The 18,736-nt window shown below is 27.3% G+C and overlaps 3 protein-coding genes across 4 annotated transcripts; 2 read left to right on the top strand and 1 right to left on the bottom strand.

Annotated features, from left to right (window-relative positions):
• The first annotated feature begins 1,555 nt into the window (after positions 1-1,555).
• Positions 1,556-5,865, top strand: LOC119670117 (NPC intracellular cholesterol transporter 2 homolog a). The gene is made up of 4 exons (XM_038080243.1): positions 1,556-1,734; positions 5,274-5,387; positions 5,470-5,645; positions 5,706-5,865. Exons 1-4 carry the CDS (start codon positions 1,653-1,655, stop codon positions 5,787-5,789), a joined length of 456 nt encoding a protein of 151 aa, XP_037936171.1. The 5' UTR covers positions 1,556-1,652; the 3' UTR covers positions 5,790-5,865.
• A 4,418-nt stretch (positions 5,866-10,283) lies between these two features.
• On the bottom strand, positions 10,284-14,592 carry LOC119670116. 2 transcript variants are annotated; one of them, XM_038080242.1, is made up of 3 exons: positions 14,237-14,592; positions 10,880-11,505; positions 10,284-10,813 (listed from the first exon to the last, which is right to left on the bottom strand). In XM_038080242.1, exons 2-3 carry the CDS (start codon positions 11,464-11,466, stop codon positions 10,363-10,365), a joined length of 1,038 nt encoding a protein of 345 aa, XP_037936170.1. In that variant the 5' UTR covers positions 11,467-11,505; positions 14,237-14,592; the 3' UTR covers positions 10,284-10,362. The 2 variants fall into 2 exon arrangements, with proteins under 2 accessions (XP_037936170.1, XP_037936169.1); XM_038080241.1 differs by having other exon boundaries at positions 10,880-11,495; positions 14,237-14,591.
• Positions 14,593-16,006: 1,414 nt separating this feature from the next.
• LOC119670340 (transcription initiation factor TFIID subunit 8) lies at positions 16,007-17,316 on the top strand. The gene is made up of 5 exons (XM_038080569.1): positions 16,007-16,227; positions 16,302-16,588; positions 16,657-16,804; positions 16,865-16,993; positions 17,052-17,316. The coding sequence occupies exons 1-5, from the start codon at positions 16,083-16,085 to the stop codon at positions 17,285-17,287; spliced, it is 945 nt and encodes a 314-aa protein (XP_037936497.1). The 5' UTR covers positions 16,007-16,082; the 3' UTR covers positions 17,288-17,316.
• Positions 17,317-18,736: the final 1,420 nt, after the last annotated feature.

The following is an 18,736-nucleotide window of genomic DNA, read 5'->3' as shown; positions in this document are numbered from 1 at the left end:
GCTGAACATATTAATGGTGATATTAATAAGTTAATATTTAAATAAATTAATATGAAAATATGTTAACAATTTAATATGTAAATGAGATAATATTTAAATAAATTAACATGTAAATAATTATATATAAATAATTTAAAATGTAAATAAGTTAATATGATATATAAATATATTATATATTTTTATGTAAATATTAATATTTTGATTTTATAAAACATAAATATAAAATATAATTCATCTAAAAAAATTGTTAGTATTTTATTTAAAAATCAATAGCATAGGTAAAATTGAAAATTTAAGCGAACATATCAGCGCTGATATGTTGCATTACAAATTCGAAAAGGTAAGCTAACATGTCAGCGCTGATATGTTGCATTACAAATTCGAAAAAGTAAGCGAACATGTCAGCGCTGATATGTTGCATTACAAATACGAAAAGGTAATCGAACGATTCAGCGCTTGCCCGCAATGACATGCACGTGTTAAAGTAATTAGGAGTTTCCTTTGAATAATCAGCGCTAGGCATTACCATTCAGCGCTGAGGGAATCGATTCCCTCAGCGCTGAAAGTCCCGCTGGGTTAGATCAAGTATTCACATGAATACGAGTCAGTTCTAACAGAGCGTCTGACTCAAAATATTGATTTAATCTATATACTGCGTATGCGTAAATTGATCAGGGAACACAAGAAATGCTTGACTAAAATATCAAAATATTTTAATATTGATTTGATCTATAAATAAATCTACACTGTATATATGTGCATTAGATCAAATATTCATACGAATACGAGTCAGATCTAACTGAGCGTCTGACTCAAAATATTGATTTAATCTATATAAATAAATCTACACTGTGTATACGCGCATTAGATCAAATATTCATACGAATACGAGTCAGATCTAAGTGAGCGTCTGATTCAAAATATTGATTTAATCTATATAAATAAATCTACACTGTGTATACGCGCATTAGATCAAATATTCATATAAATAGAAGTCGGACCTAAGTCGGCGCAGAGTTTAAGGAACACAATAAAATCTTTCAATTATTATTGTAACGATATTATGTGATGTAAAGGTACTGCTCACATATATATCTGACATAATTAAGAATTTTGAACATATGTGGTGCCTTTAAAATTTAATTATAATTGTGTGTTAGAACTATTAATAATTGTTATTTTTAAGTAACTTTTTCTAATTATGATATTGTATAATTCTAGACAGATGTTCGATACATATGAGTTGTGCACCATAAAGCCGTTGTATGCCTAATGTAACGTACATAGTTCTATAAAGAAGATTGCTTGTGTATAGTACGGAAGATGCAATGTGAAGTGAAAGCAATAAATAGAAAGAAAAAACTTTAAATTAAATAAAAATATCTAAACATTATTATTGACTCAAAATGTACACTAGCAAGTAAATTATTTGAGTAATTTGAGCGAAAAATACAAATTCTGCAGTTATATGTGAATGACAGAATATATTATCTTTTTGCTGACGACCGATATCGTTCAAAGAAAAAAAATTAGTTCCTTTATCAACAAATTTATTTTAAAATAAACAGTGTTCTCTCATTAGTCTCTTAGCAGCCCTCAAGTGCGGTTCGGTGCTCGTCAACATTTGCGAAAAAATTGAAACTTATATCAGAATGAAGCAAATTTATTTCATTTTAGCAATTTTATTTAGTGCTTATCAAAATTTCACTTATGGATTACAATTTACGGATTGCGGTAAACATATAGAATTTTTTTTAAACTGAGTTTAACTACCCTTAGGTCTACAAGTGTGTATGTGTGCGTGTGTGATTGTGTATGAGGATTCGCTTTGTTTGGTAAATCTAATTTTGTGCGGATCAATTTAATTTAATTAAATCAAATCAGTTGTGTCTGCGGAAAAAATATACATGACTTTACAGATAATAAAGAAAAAATTTAATTAAGACATTTTTAGCAAATTTAAGTCAAGGTTCTGTAAATGTAAACTTGTGACTAATTGATTCGAGCAATAAAATAAAACTGCTGAATAACATTTTGTATTATGAATAATATTTCCTATATTATAATATGAATAATGGTTTTTTAAAGAGAAAAAAAATATACAAATATATTATATTACAAATAAATAAAAAAAATGTACTTTGTGATAAAATTTAGCGCATATATAAATATATATATTATTATTATATATATATAAATATATATATTATATATATATATTAAATATATGTATTTATATTTATTATATATATTTTTTTATATTTATTTTATATATATAAATATAATATTAATTAATAGATATTCTGTAATATTGATATACCTTTAATAGAAAACTATAGATAAATGTGATTATCTTTTAAGATAATTGAGATAATCAATCTTTGAAACGCCTTCTGTGCAACTTATTTTTGATAAATCAAATATAAGTTGCAAGTCGGGTGTTTTATTTTTAAGCAAAGTAAAATAAAACGTCGGGTGTTTTATTTTTAAGCAAAGTAAAATAAAACGCTTTGTGTATTTAGGCCGTGTGCGAGTTCAAGTAAATTAAAATTTCCTAGGGATTTTTTGCACTGCATTTATGTAAATATTTATTTATTTATTTTATTATTTATTACTTTTGGTTAAAAGTTTTCAAATTTATTTATTAAACATCTTATAAAATTTTCAAAATGGTAACACCTAATTAACCTATTTTTTATCTAATTTACCCTACTCGAAATTCTGGTAAATACCAACATTCGGTGCCATACCGACATAATTTACAATTTTCCTCAATTTACCATCAATTTACTCGAACTCGCATACGGCCTTAGTGTTGTTCTCATATATTATATATTTTTTAATAAGTATTTATTTATATTAGATATATACAAGTCTTATGAATAAAAGTAATTATGCTTTAAAATACCACATTTATGGCTTATATATTTTTAGAATTTAAAGTCTTTACAAGTTAAAAATTATAAAGCTTGTCTATTCAAGTATATATATATGTTTATATAACGTACAAAATATGAATATACATGTTATATATCAGGACTGAACAGACCAGAAAAGATCACGGGCCATTATAAATCACTGTACAGATTAGAGGGTCGTAGAAAGAAACAAATGCGTTCGTAGTTGTTTTTGACAAAAACAGCGGATCATTCTTTGGACAGCCCTGTTATATATGTAGATGTATATATATAACATGTTTGTAAAATCCAAATTTTTCATGAGATTAAACTTTAATGTGTCGTTACGCCGTTATATATTGCCACTACCATCGCACGTAGCCAACGACAATTGAGAGACTGCAACCGCTTTGAAATGAATTGAAGGAATACATTTATATATACATATTTATAATATTTAATAAAATACATTTTATTTAAATTACTGAGATTATCGGATATTTAATAGTTCATTATTCAAAACACCATTTCTCAATATGCTTAAGTTTTAAGAATTCGGCGTAGATCTTGTAAATTTTTATTTATTATTCCTGGTGATAAAATATTGTCATATAGATATATAAAATTAATTTATTACCATTTATAATATATACTATATTTTCTTTTAGTTTACTATAACTTGGTTTGTTTAAAATATTATTAAATATAAATATATTATTTTAATTTTAAAACTTGCTTCTGTTCATTCTATCTGTCCTTAAGAGTCCTCATAAACATTATCTTCTTATTATCTTTGTGGTCTTTCTCAATGTTTAATTATAAAAATCTGCCCGACCATATATTGAAAATTGTTAGTCTATCGTAGCAAGTATCATAGAACGTGTTGGCATTGGGGTCATAAATGGAAAGAGTTCTGTCTACTAAAAAATTTTATAGCATTCAATCTACTGTCCACATTTTTTTAAGGTAAAAAATGAATATACTACAATCGTTAATGTAATACTATTATCTTACTTATAAAGGTAGACACCCGATTAATTTCTATCAACTTGAATTGGTAATTTCTTATGTGACTTATGATTTTAAAGTTGAAGGAGTATAATTTTTACATAGCTAGTGCTTATAGAGATTCAATAACAGAATATATAGGTTGCTTATAACAGTGCATTTAAGATATTACTTAAGACAGACGTTGTTAATTTGATAGGAGCTAGTGATTTAGTTTTCAATAAATCGGTTATCAATATTTATACATATTCTATTTTTTTTTGTCTGAAACTTACGCTTGATTGATGAATAACACATGCAGAAAATATATATTATAAACTGTATTTAATTGCATTTACATTTACATATATTTATATATATATTTATGTATATATTTATATATATTTTTATTTATTTATTTATATATATGTTTTCATATATATTTATTAACAATTAACGTTTATTTGATCTTTGCCATATATAGATTTTCTGGAATTATTATCAATATCAATATAATTTCAACATTTTATGGTGTTTTCATATATTTTGGGGTCTACAAACGATAGCTGGCATATTTATATTATCACATAAATTCGTTTTAAAGTATGATTAATATATTGATTAGTAATCATCAGTGTTTCACTTTATATTATATTTGATTTCATCTATAAAGCAATAAAGCTCTTATATTAGTTATTAGAAAATTATGATTTATATAATTTTTTTACTTCTTTCTTTAATAATATCATATATTTTTTAAATAAAATAATATCTATATATTATTTATAGGTTTATAATAAACTGGTTTATACAAGATCTTAACCTATAAATGTAATAATGGTTACACTAATTAAAACTATCAAAGTTCATAATACTATATAATTAATTATTTTATTGTTCCATTAATTATATATATTATATATGGTAATGGTAATAGTATGGTATTACCATGATATGTTATGATAAAGAGAACATTCTTTAAAATCAAAAAATATTGTTATTCTGAGGTACTTTAGCAATTATCAATTTTTAGATATACTTAGTAATATAACTATGTCTTTCATTACATTCTTAAGTGAGACATATACCATAAATCTGATGTGGCGTCTTGTGAAATCAAAAATAACCTGCTCCTAAATAAGTTTAGGTTAAATAAATAATTAACTTTTTATAACCGTATTTATAGGATATGTATTACCTTAAGGAAATATATTTTTGACGAGTTACAATAAATACAAATCTTTTATCTGTAATTCCTTTTTTAAGAATTTACTTGGTGCAATAAAATACTAATAATAAAATTATTGTATTATCATCTATTAAAAACATTGAAGACATTTGAAACATAACAATTGTTCTCTTATTATATATTTTCCGTTTTACTTGTAGGTTCCAAAACTGGCAAGTTTACAAAAGTCGTAGTGTCCGACTGCGATACTACAAAGAACGAATGCATACTTAAACGTAATACCACCGCATCCATTACAATTGACTTCTCTTTAGGTAAATATTTTATCATACATCTCTACATGTCATAAATACATCCCTTTATATATTAATTATTCTACTTCTCTAACGTATATAGCTGAGGAAGTAACTGCTATTAAAACAGTTGTGCATGGCAAAGTTTTGGGTGTGGAAATGCCATTCCATTTACAGAATCCCGATGCTTGTGTTGATAGCGGATTAAAATGTCCTTTGGAAAAAGATGAGACATATGAATACATCGCTTCTTTACCTGTACTCAAATCTTACCCAAAAGTAAGTTTTATACAATTCAAGCTTCTGAAAAATTGAATTATATCACTTGTGATTTTATAGGTTACTGTTTTAGTGAAATGGGAATTACAAGATCAAAATGGCGATGATATCGTTTGCGTTGAGATACCTGCTAAAATCCAGTAAAACATTAAATGTTAATAAACTATAATATATATAGAATACTCGAAAATTTAAAATTATTATATTTTTAGTGATTGTATTAATGTTTAGCAATAAGTAATTAATTGTAAAATTAGAATTTTTCAAAAATAAAAAATGTATTAAAGTAAAGAATTGATATATATGCATTTTATTTGTAAAAATATAGAACTCAAAGTAAAGTTAACCATAACTAACCATTTTTTAAAGCATTAGTAATATTAGTCAAACATAGATTCTAAGAGCAGTCGTTTAGCTTGTTAAATGTTCTCATGAGCATCTAGATGTTCAAGCCCAGTGCCACATCAATTTAGAAAGCTGCCAACCTTTAATTTTATTAAAGTTGAACTTTTTAAACTCTTTAGAGTTGATATTTAAATCACTTTTGTAATAATAACCTAACTGTTCTTTAATGAATTCCAATCGCAGACACTATTATTATTATTCGAAGGAATAATGATACACTACAATATTAAATAAGAGATTATGATAAGAAGAAACAATAAAACACTGCGACCTATCAGATCTATTCTGTTATTCCTAAAAATATATTTCTAAGCAAACCTTTTCTAATTAAGTTTGTTGACAATCCTTGCAATGTCGTTTGGTTCCATATTCCAAACCGCATTCGGTTCAATGAAGAGTGCGGAAAAATCACTTTGCATGTCACAGAATGTGCAGCTGTCGATGTTCTTTAGTTCAAATTTTTAAAAGAAGTTAGCAGTTAACAGCAGCAAGTCCAGTGAAGAAACCGGTGATTATTTTGTAATTTATTTAGACTGAGAAACTTGTTTAAAAACTGTTTGTGCTACTTAAAGCTTTCGGAGTAAGGTCAGGCTTTTTCGGGTCGCTTGTAGTCCTGACAACGACAATATTGTATGCAGTAAAATCCATCTTGCGTCATAAGTATGTGATGTAAATACTAAAAATTTTCTATTGTTATTCTTATAGCCCTTGGGGATCTGTTGTAAAATCCGTTTAGTGTGTGATGAACGGCATTTGGTTTGATACCCGGCCGTTTTTGGAACTATTGCAATTTTCTCGGACATCCAAGTTTCAGTTGAATTTATCGTAAACATTAACAGTGCTTCTCCTTATAATTCGAGAATACTGGATTTCTTGGATAACTGTTAAACATTATTATAACTCGCTTAAGTAGGCACACTACTCCCCGATATTCACTTCTCGGATATTGGTACTCCTCTTGGAACAGCTAAACTGGCTCTTAAACGTTAATAATTAGGAATGTTTAAATTTTTGTTGCCGAGAGTGACACGTCTTTATGGCGAAAAGAAACTATTTAAATGTTAGACGGATTCGAATAGCAAAGAAAAGACAAGGACAAATATTTATTTAATTTATTGAAATTTAATTGACCATTCAACGGTTTTTCGAGTATTGCCAAATACTAATCATCAGTGGGCTTAGGAAATATTCGAATTTTTTTTTGTAAATAATTAGTCTTAGGTAACTAAGTAGGTTCTTCTTGTCTGATTACAAGATTAACGTGGTTCAAATTTAATAAAATTCGCACTGTTCTACTGTTTTAGTTCAAGCAAAACCAACTCAGTGCTACGGTATCCTTTCTGAAAAGCTATTCCATATAAAAGAAGGCATACAAACAATATTGGTCTACCCTCCAACAACTATTGTCAGGATTGTGGCTGTGGAGAAAACAGTACTTCACTATATATACTAGTGACAATTATGGACTAAGAGACGAATCAAATTCCTTAAAAACTCTAACAGAGGTATCTCCCTTTAAAATTAGGGGACATAGCCGAGTTTATAGTCTTCTCAGTTTGGTTTCCTTCTACTTGAATGGGAAAATAGTGTGTTATATACTATATTCAAAGTTACCCTAGGCAACTGCTAGATTTAAAAAATGTTTTTTGAATTTAGACTCCATATTTTAAAGTCGGATTAATAAATCTATTATATAAAAAAATAAATTTTTTTAATACACAAATAAATCTATATTTTAATTAAATATTTCAACTGAAATGAATTGTGCTAATTTAAAATAATTAATATACACTTTTTTCACATTTCATAAAAATCATAGATTTATTATAAATTTGATTTTTTTTTTGTGCTACATTTTTGACATATTCTTTTCATTCGTCTTAATCTTATATATATCTCTAAATTGGATCTATAGTAGTATATAATTTGCAAAAATAGTTTCATCATATAGTATTAATTATTTTATCTTTTTTTTTTTTATAAAAACTAACACTAATGAGTTTTATTTTCCGAAGTGATTTTTATGTTTTATGCTTTTATTATACAAATATATGTTTATATATATATATATATATTTATATGTAAGTCTATTAAAATGTTATACTTAATTTCTAAATGGGATTCATATTCCTAAAGATTTTTTTTAAACTAATTTAATATATATAAATTAAAAATTCTAAATACTATTATCTATAGTTTTCTATTCTTTTTTTATTCATTCGATTTTTATCATACGTTCATTTTAAAACATTCATTTACATAGCATTAACTAAACCTTAACTTAAATCGCTTTATAGACTTATACACTTTGTAGATATGAGAACCTAATATATTATATATATTATTATTATATATTATTATACCTAATATATTATTATTTGTTATAAATGCTTAAGCGTTAAAAATATTTTTTGTTTATAAATCAAACGTTTTTAAAACATTTATTTTGTTGCTTTGTTTTTTATATAAATTTAAATTTATTAATTAGTTAAAACTGTAAAAGAGTAAATTATTTTAAGTTTGTAATAAATGCTTGGATTTGGCAATATTTTTTTTTCTTTAAGTTCAAATTAAGATTTATAATATTACAAAGAAGTCTTAGTCTTAATTTTGTTCAATTTACTGTTTATATTGTAAATATAAATTAATACAAAAATATATATATATTTCAACTAATAATGTAAGTGATAGTCATAATCAGTACTGCATATGTTTATCTCCTTAATATTTTTTCATGTGTTTTTTTAAAAGTAAATTCAAAACATTTTTATTGAACCCTTTCGTTATTCTCTTCTAGACACCACCAAGCACAGATGAACAGATACCTTATCTCGTTAAAGTAAAATCTTTAGAATTACATTTAAGCAGAATCTATATGACTCAATTTTACATTGTTCATTCAGATTGTAAGTAATTTATTTATAACTTACTACATTTATACATTATAATTTACATTATAATTTGAAATGAATTGCAAACCAATTCCCAGACTTGGGTCGGGAATCTAAATATATTTTTCTACTACATAACGATATGTTATTCTCTCCAAAAGGAAGATTTTGTATTCAAGTAAGTCTGTATGCAATTCAATACAACTGTATTATTGAATGACGATAAACGGATCTTATGTATAGCAAGCAAGTCTTGCCTAACTTATAACTTTTTATTAATACAATTTGAAAAGGTTTCGACCCCAATATTTTGGAGTTCCATTTTGAATAATAAAAATATATTGGTTCCAAATTTGTTTTCAGAAAAAATAATTTTTTTTTTGGTTCAATATTTATATTACAAATAAGTTTTTTATCTTAATTAAAATTATTGTGCTTATATTTTGGAAAAAAGCAAATTTTACAAATAAAAACTATTTTTGAGTTTTTAACTTTCTTTCATGAAATTTACAACAATTGAAGAATAATTTAATTTATATTTGAACAATTGAAAAATGTGATTGATTGAGCAGGCATCAAGCTACACATTCCTAAACCGAAATAAACCTTTATACATTCCATTCGATTCCAGTTTTCAATACGTTAAAAATATCAGTTTCCATTTCAATTGCAGTTCGAAGTACTACATTTTATTTGTAAATTGTATTCATATTAAGTTTAAAATAAAAAACTATCTTTTACAGTTTTAACTTAGATTAATAACAATAAATTCATATCATTTAAAAATATATATAATTTTTGGTTTTGTCAATTTTGAAGTTTACAAGCCTTATTATATCTTTACAACTAACTATAAATAATATCTATGCTAATATAATTAATTCATTAAAAAAAAGTAAGTTCATTAATTTGTTATTTTTCTAAATGGAAATAAAGTATTTTTTAATGCAAATACATTTTTGTTAGTTGACCGATTTCTTTACAGTCTTTTGTGCTTCATTTAAAATGTCAATTATTTACTAAATTATTTATTATAAAAATAAAAAAATAAAATAAAATTTAGTCTTTTGATTCGGGTAAAGATAATTTGTCAAAAAGATGTAAACTTTAAAAAGATGCTTTATTAAAGAAAATTGATTTACATCATTTTAAATAATAGTTTGTATAAATTATTCCATCTATATGAGAAATTATCTCCCATTCAACCAAGAATGGCTCTTGCTGTCTTGGCTCTTTTTGTTCAGAAGTTTGTCAATTCATTTATTTGCATATTATGATTGCGATTTGAGTGCATATATAAATAAATATATATATATGCTTTTTACTTAAAAAATGTTTATACTTAAATTTCTAAAATTACTTAAATATATTTATAATGCATAATAAAAATTAGAATTCTTTTACGAAGTAAACTCATATAACTACTGCTCCATAGCATATTCATCCCACATCATTTGATTGGTTGGAAATTCTGCTTGTTTTTTAATAACTACTTCTGGCGGCGTCTGCTGTTGAGTTGATTGTTGTCGCCCGAGTAATTCAATGTTGCTGACTTGTTTTTTGTTTTTCTCAATGTGTTTGAGTTTTTCAAGTAATGTTTGTGTTCGTGTTGTTGCTGTTGTGGTTGTTGTTGGATTGAAATGAGAAAGTGGATTAAATGAATCTAAAAACTCATTTGTGTCATAGTTGATTTCTTCATCAGTAGTTTTTTTACGTTTTAATATTGCAGAATGTAACTCGCGTGAACAGCTTTGTCCTCTTGATTGAGCGCGTTGTACTTGCAATATTGGTTCATATTCGTACAATTGACTTATGTAAAATCGGTCAAGATCAGCTTTATTATAAAATTCTTTTAAACGCGAAAAAGCAGCACTATGTATAGAAATGAAATTATATTCTTATTAATTTGTTTTCTAAAGTATATTTAGTTTATCTTACCTGAAACTTATATTATGTTTATACATTAAATACGCTACAATAATAGTCAAACACTTCTGTTCGCTGCCGTTGCAATCTATAACTAAAATAGTACCACCTCTTTGGAGTGCCTTATTAATAAACTTAACAGCACGATAACAGTTTGGCAAGACGGTCGTTAAGTAAGATTTTTCACCGAAATTTAAGTCAATCGCTTCAAATTCTTTCCCAAAGCTTAATGAGGAAGTCGATGATGAACTGCAGTATTCAAAGCCCGAATCATTATATGGATCGAAATTGACATTTGCTTCCTGCGTGATTAACTTAAAAACTGGCGATGGATAATAAAGTTCCTGTATGTGTTTGTCAATTATAATAATATGTGTAAAACCATGCGTTCGGAGATTCTGTTCATTCCAAGCTATGAAGTTCTTCGTCAAATAAATGCCAGGCATTACATTCTCCACAGCCAACTCTTGTGAAGAAAATATAATAGCAGACCCAATACCTGCACCACTCGGAATCTGCTGTGTTGATTGTACTGCTGTACTTGATACTGCCATCTTATTAGTTGCAGTCTGACTACTTTCACCAGTTATTTTGAACATATTTCAATATAATAAAGAATGTGGCAGTGCTGAAACGGAGTAATTGGTCAATTTAAATAGAAATAAAAAAACTACAATTTATTATTTATATTTAAAAACGATTTTTATTTCATTGAAATATTTTTCCAATATTTCGACTATCTTCGATAGTCATTTTCAGGGAAACTAAACAAAATATACAGTGTTTAATTTTATATAAGAATAAATCAAATTTTAATCTAAATATTTTTTGTTTATAATTAAACAAAAATCAAATTTGTTGACTTAAAATAATAATCCTAATTAATTACAGCACTTGAAAACATAGACATATCTGGTTAGGAACTTATGATGTTGTTGTAACCCGCTAGGACCTGTAAACACATAATATGAAAGGATATACAAGACGATAACATGGGTGGGGAAGAGGATAGGGGTGGTAGAGGAGGATGAGATTTAAACTGAACATAAACCCGGGTCCAGACGGAGAAACCAAATCACTTCAATGGGGTGGAACCAAAAATTAATTAGATGGAGGACACACGTTAGGAATACATGTGTTTATACGTGACAAGTAACTGTTTAGTACTTGGCTCTATTCTGATCTCAATTGAGCTAGAACTGTTCTAGCTGCACAGGGGAACTGGAAACAGGGGACGTAATTCTTTCAGAGAAATGTTAGGCGGAGGCCTGTTAGGAACCTTGTTGTGTGGCAATCTTGGTCTGAAAGAGGATACTGCATCTGTGTGGAGGGTTATAAGTCCACTGCTGTTGGCTCCATTGCAAAAGGTGTCAATATATCAATAGTAGGAAAAAAGGGATCGACGAATGCATCTAGGAGAGTGGGCTCTACTAGCCATAGCGTCATTAGGAATGAACAGCCACCCCGATGTCTTATTATAATTATACTTACAAACATCTTGATATATTCTAATACTTAAAAAAATAAATTAACACCCCTTCTAATAATATTTTATTTATTTACATATATAGCTGAACATATTAACATACGATTATACCTTAAAAAAATTGTGTATTTCCTCTTTTATTTTATTATAAAATTAAATATATATCTGAGCGTGCAGAGACAATCTATCCTTATCTATTAAAGCATTATATCAACGCCCTGTCCTGTCCCCTGTCCCCTTTTCCTAAATCTACTTCTAAGTAGTTTCAAATGTGCATTTTAAGATAAGATTATTTCATGCTAGAATTGTTATAATTTAATTAGTGAATGGAAATACTGTTATATATATAATTTTTTAAAAAGTGAGAGTTTTGCTGATTAGAGATTTTAAGTAATATAGCTAATAGCGCGATGCTCTATTAATTTTAATTAATAGTGATAATCACTAATTTGAAATTGATAATCTGATATTAAATGTTTTTAAAATATTATTAAATTTTTATAAAATCTACAAAATACAATAACATATAATAATATTATTGACAATAAATGTTTATCTTTTAGGTATATAACATAATAGAACCCTAGAAAAAACTCGAACTCTTTTTTCACTAATAGCAATAGAGCTAACATTAGTGAGATTAAATACAAACATAGACCTACAGCCTTCCACACATATGTACTATCCTCCTCGTGATCACCGTTGCATAGTAACAAAGTTCTTAAAAGGCAATCGCCTAATATCTTTCGATCAGAAATTTGCCCTCTCCATGCAACAACTGCCTTAGCCTAATTGAGTTTAGGGCATAGCCCCATGCTGCATCAGGAAGTTATTTGTCACGTATAAATGCGTTAATTCGTAATGTGTGCCCCAACAACATTTTTATCCCCTATGATGTCGCTGATCTGTTATCATGTGCTAATGTACGCACTAACTTGAGTCCAATTGATCTTTGATTCCGTCTTAAACCAGGTTAACTTCAATTAGAATCGTATTCATCCATATTTCACACTCGTTTCCACACTCCTTCCTTTTCTTCACCACCTACTTTACCTAACCATATCTTAACCCATGTATACGTTTTTGTAATTCCTTTAATGAGAATACGGGGTGGATGGGGCAGGTGCGGTTTAAATTGAACATTACCCCGTGTCCAGACGGGTCTACTACATTTAGATTCATACGTGTTACCATAACAAATAGAAGGTAAATATAGAAGCTGTTGGTCAGAAAATTTTAGAGATATATATTCCTAATCAGTACTCAATAAAAACACACTTTCATGAAGTAGATTATTTGGGCGGTGTAAATTATTTTAATCCTATCATATTTTTAATATATATTTAATTTTAATACTTCAACTGTAATAATTAATTTGTTAACAATTTTATAAGTAAGTTTTCTAATTATTACACGGCATTGTTGTTTTTGTATCCTTCAAACATTTGATGAAGCTGCAATGCATGGTTTGTTGGTCATATATATTATGCCATTCTGTCCTTGAAAAAATATGTTTCTTAATCGTGTCCGTTATTTCACTATTTTATTTAGTATTGCACTTTAATATACCGTATAATTTATGCAATTACTATATCAGATACTGATTCTATTGTTGTTGCAGAAATGCGCCAAAATATATAAATGGCGGGCTACATTCTCCGCGGCTTAAAAAATATTTTCTTTCTATTTAACTGTTCATAAATAATTACAAATTATTCATTCTCAATTGTGTGAACACTTTTTTTATAAACATTTACTACTTTAATAGAAAGAGAAAGTTTATAAATGCCGCGCGAATAATCGCGGGAAATGAAAAAAGCATACACAGTCGCAAGAAGCAATCAAAATATAAAAGCGTATACAAAACAAAATATAACACTTACCAAAGGAGTTTGCGTAAAATAAATGATTCTGTTGTTAACACTTGCACATAAAAATTAATCACAATTGTAATTTAATGCTTAAATTATTGTTAAATGTATTTAATTCTTATTTATTTCATTAGTACACAATTATGCGACAACGCTTAAATAGAGCATTTTTCTCGACTTGTTAAGTTGTCAAACTTTTGCAGTAATTGACGGTGCTGCCATTTTATATATGACAGAGTTGCATTTCAGCTACGTTCCTAGTATATCTTAATACGTTTGAAAAAGGTTTTGTTACGAGAATTAAAATAATTACAATGAAACGTTATTTCAATTAGTTACGTTACTAAATTATTAATGTTTTTTTTTTGATAAATGTATATCTCAAAAGAAAATATTTAAAATAAAGATTATAGGTTACTATATTGATTTACTTTTTAAGCAGTTAAAACTAAAACTGATTATTTATTTAACAGCACAACTTCTATGTTTACACTAAACGATTAAGCAGACCATATTAGGTATATTTGCATTTGTCACTGTCATAGACATTTATTTTAAAAATAATATTACTTTTTCGTTATCTAAAGTTTATCTTTTGCTTATAATTTATCTTACGCATAGTTGCATTTGAAATCCCTTAATTTCAACCTTCATTTCAACGAAATTAAGGTCGTTTTCCTTAATTTCGTTCTAACCTTAAAACTGAATTTTGTATGGAAAAAACAACTTAATTTAGCTAAAACGAAGATGTTTAAGATTTTTTAAATTAAAATTAAATTAAGGTGTGTCTGAACTATACGTTTGATATTATATTTGTTTTATTAAAATATTTTAAAAAATTTATTAATAATAAATGAGTAGAAAAAGTGTTTCTAGCATGTCTGACGAGGATTTTATTTATTTTATTAACATATTTTTTTCAACACAGAGATTGTGGAAATATTAATTATATCTAATATTAAATTTTTATAATTACATTTTAGAATGAATTCTTACCTTTCTATACGTATATTTAACATTTTATGTACACTAAGTAATTAATAGATTGCACTTGGACAAGTTATACGTAAGTGACTGTACCCTAGTGTTTGTGTATGTGTTACATCATATTTTTTTTCATTTGCAGTCTTGACGTGGTTTGACTTTTTTACTAATGAGCGCAATCACTAACTAGTTAGAGTAATATATGAGCACCAAGGTATTCGTGCACTTGAAATCATTCAATCATTTAATCTTCGTGATTGCTATAATCCACTATTAACTTCACAATGTTAACATAGTATAAAGAATACAAATAAAATTAATTTTTTTAAAATGTTATGATTGCCATAACGTGACCCTAAGTGCTTTTCAGAACGACGCATTAAGTATGTTTACTGAATATTAGTGAAAATGGTGTTCACAGAGATATATTTCTTTTGTTCGACTGCAGAGAAATGAATAGCCAGCTGTTCTGTTGTTATCTTTATTGTGTGAAAATTGTAAGCACATATATTTGTTTTTGGTGAGTGTTTTGATTCGTAGCTTGAATCAATTAGTTTCAAAAATTTATGTTATTGATGTGTAACTTTAATTTACTACAAAATTGAGTTCGTTACTGAAACAATTTAGATTTTAACCAAATAACAATAATCGTGTTAAAAATAAAAAATGTGTCGAAGTGAACAACACATCACACTACGTTTGACACATTACATTACGTTTCAGGCATCGCATTACGTTTGACACATGACGCATACGTACGTTATTTTATTATTTGACACGGAAACCCTATTATCTACAAAAAATTATTAGTGAATGCATTAGTAGTAAACATTTCATTTGAGTAAACAAATTTTTGTAATAAACTTGATTTTAAATGGAAAAGCCGGAATCTATTTTACCTATCAACCATGTTGCAAGAAAAATTCTTAGTACGGCAGTGGCCCAAATTTTGTATGAAAAAGGATTCGAATCGGCTGATAAAGAATGCATCGAGACAATTACTGAAATACTCCAATCGAGTATGTGCATTTACTATAAATATAAATCTATTTATTAACTAAAAACATATTAATATAATTTATTGTATTACTAGCAATAATGTCGATAGGACAAACGACACGAAGTTTTTGTGAGTTATCAGGCCGTACAACGCCCGTCGTGAATGATGTTATTATGGGACTAATCAATCTAGGAATTCAAATACGAGGTATTGCAGAATATGCGAAGCGAGAAAATCGTCTATTAATCCCAATGCCTGCACAGGCGTCACAACAAAAATCACTCAGTTTATTGCAAGCTGGTAATAAGGCAAATCATCCACCACACGTATCTAGCTTTTTGCCTGTTTTTCCTGATCCACACGCTTATATTAGAACACCAGTAAATTATTTCATCATATATACATAAACAAAAACAATTATTAATTACTTCTCTTCGTTTACTTGTAGACACATAAACAACCAGTAACTGAATATGAAGCTATACGAGAAAAAGCCGCCACTCAAAAAAGAGATATAGAAAAAGCGTTAACGAAGTTTTTATCAAAAACATCTGAAACACATAGTTTATTTGATACCGAAGACAATATGTTTCCTTGTAAGTATATATAATTCTCAAGTTAATTACTTTAATTCTATTCTGCTTTGTTATAAACAGTAATAGCTTGCAAACCTTCATTTCCACCATATTTGTCTGCTTTAAATCCAACTGATCAAGTATTTGATTTTGAAGAATTGGAATATCACTATTTGGTAGCAAATAGAACAGAAGATGTAACCACTAAAGGTAAATATTTAATAAGTTAATGTAACATTTTTAATTAGTAATTATTAAATTTATTAAGATGACAATGATGAAAATGAAAGTGGAAATGAATTTGATGGCGATGGTGAAATAAAGAATGAACAGGAGCCAAAACCTGATGCAAGTAAACCAACATCAACAGTACATAAAGCCATTATGGAGAATCCTAATATTGATAATCCATACTTGCGTACAGCAACGTTACCTAAACGTAGCAAAAGTGATGCGCTTCCGCTTTTGGCTAATTTCAACTTAAATAATAAAACGCAAGGATAGTTATTAAATTAGCGTTTTATAAAACATAATTTATTTGAAGTTTCTATACAATTATATATTTATTTAAGCATTGTGAAAATTTTACGTTTAATTTTAATGTAGTAAAATAAGTTCACTATCTATATTATTAGAAAAAATAAAATATGATTTTGTTCTGTGTCAAAAAGCAACTGTTGTATTAAAGTCAGACTGTAAATTTTGTTTAAAGGAAAGTATCTGTATTGTTTCAAAAATTGTTTATACCTAGCAGCATACATTTAATGTAACTGAAATATAATAACTCAACTCAAAGTAACTACATTTGAATAAAGGAGTGGAGAAAACTTTTCATATTACCAATTTGGTACTAGTTTTATAAATTCCATTCTACAAATAAACGATAAAAGAAAATGAGGGTTTAACATTTCGAAGACTGAATTCCTTTAACACATAAAACAAGGAATAAAATATTAGGAAGAGTATATAATTTATACATTTGTACTCGCTACGGTTGTGCAGTCCAGCAAAGGGTAGTAGGTATGTCCATTAGGGTGCCATTAATTTTCGAAGATCGAAGAATTTTCCGCGGCATCTCCCAGATCGGTTCAAAGATTGGAAAAGAGCCATTTTTTCCATAAAATTCATATTTGATTGCTTACATTTCCGACATATTTAATTTTACATAAAAACTATTATATATATATATATATATATAATAATAATATGTTGATAATTATTATTTTTATAATAATAGTTATTATTGTTAATGACCGCTGTTTGTTCCACGAGCTACTCGTGCTATGCTTTGAGTATATGAGATCATCTAACATCCCTGTCGAAATTTGAAAATGCTACACAGACTTTACTCGTACATTTTACTTCAAGTAAAATTTGTGTGTTGTGTGAATAAGCTGTTTTGGTATTGTTTATTTTTGTATTGTTTATTTGCGCGGCACTGGTGTTCTTACCAGACTTTACACAAAACTGTTCCATGAAAACCAGTGTAAAAAATCTGTGGCACTTTATTTGTGTTTTACTTGAGTTTTACTAGGAGTAGCTCGTGGAACAGACTTATTATAATACCATATACACAGTAGAATATATAATGGCAACCCTGCTCGGAAACTGTATTGAAAATACATGCCTGAACCCAAGTGCGCGTATCCGGAATCATATGAATATTGCGCGAACAGTTTGAAATACATTAAGCTCCCATTTAGCGAAATGTTTATGTCTAGAGTTTGAACGAAGCGGCATTAAATCAACACAAAATATTATTGACAGCAAATGTAAGTAAAAAATATTTAATAAATGCTATTAATAGAATCATACATATATATATATCGACAAACTAGTTTCTAAGGAAGTGGTTTATATTACATCTAAAACAGTTTTTCAATATAAAAATTCAAACGATGCAATTTTCTTTAAATTTTTCTTACAGGCTGTCAAATTAACATCTGAAATTCT

Source organism: Teleopsis dalmanni, chromosome 1, assembly GCF_002237135.1.
Source record: "Teleopsis dalmanni isolate 2A chromosome 1, ASM223713v2, whole genome shotgun sequence".
In the NCBI taxonomy this organism is placed as follows: Eukaryota; Metazoa; Arthropoda; class Insecta; order Diptera; family Diopsidae; genus Teleopsis; species Teleopsis dalmanni.
The sequence above is the reverse complement of the archived record's forward strand: the minus strand, read 5'-3'. Positions and strand labels throughout refer to the sequence as shown.

Coding starts and splice junctions, on each gene's coding strand:
- LOC119670117 (XM_038080243.1), top strand. CDS start 1,653: ATGAAGCAAATTTATTTCATTTTAGCAATTTTATTTAGTGCTTATCAA. Junction 1,735..5,273: donor ATTACAATTTACGGATTGCG/GTAAACATATAG, acceptor TTTTACTTGTAG/GTTCCAAAACTGGCAAGTTT. Junction 5,388..5,469: donor TACAATTGACTTCTCTTTAG/GTAAATATTTTA, acceptor TAACGTATATAG/CTGAGGAAGTAACTGCTATT.
- LOC119670116 (XM_038080242.1), bottom strand. CDS start 11,466: ATGTTCAAAATAACTGGTGAAAGTAGTCAGACTGCAACTAATAAGATG. Junction 10,814..10,879: donor AAACATAATATAAGTTTCAG/GTAAGATAAACT, acceptor TTCTATACATAG/TGCTGCTTTTTCGCGTTTAA.
- LOC119670340 (XM_038080569.1), top strand. CDS start 16,083: ATGGAAAAGCCGGAATCTATTTTACCTATCAACCATGTTGCAAGAAAA. Junction 16,228..16,301: donor TACTGAAATACTCCAATCGA/GTATGTGCATTT, acceptor TTGTATTACTAG/CAATAATGTCGATAGGACAA. Junction 16,589..16,656: donor ACGCTTATATTAGAACACCA/GTAAATTATTTC, acceptor GTTTACTTGTAG/ACACATAAACAACCAGTAAC.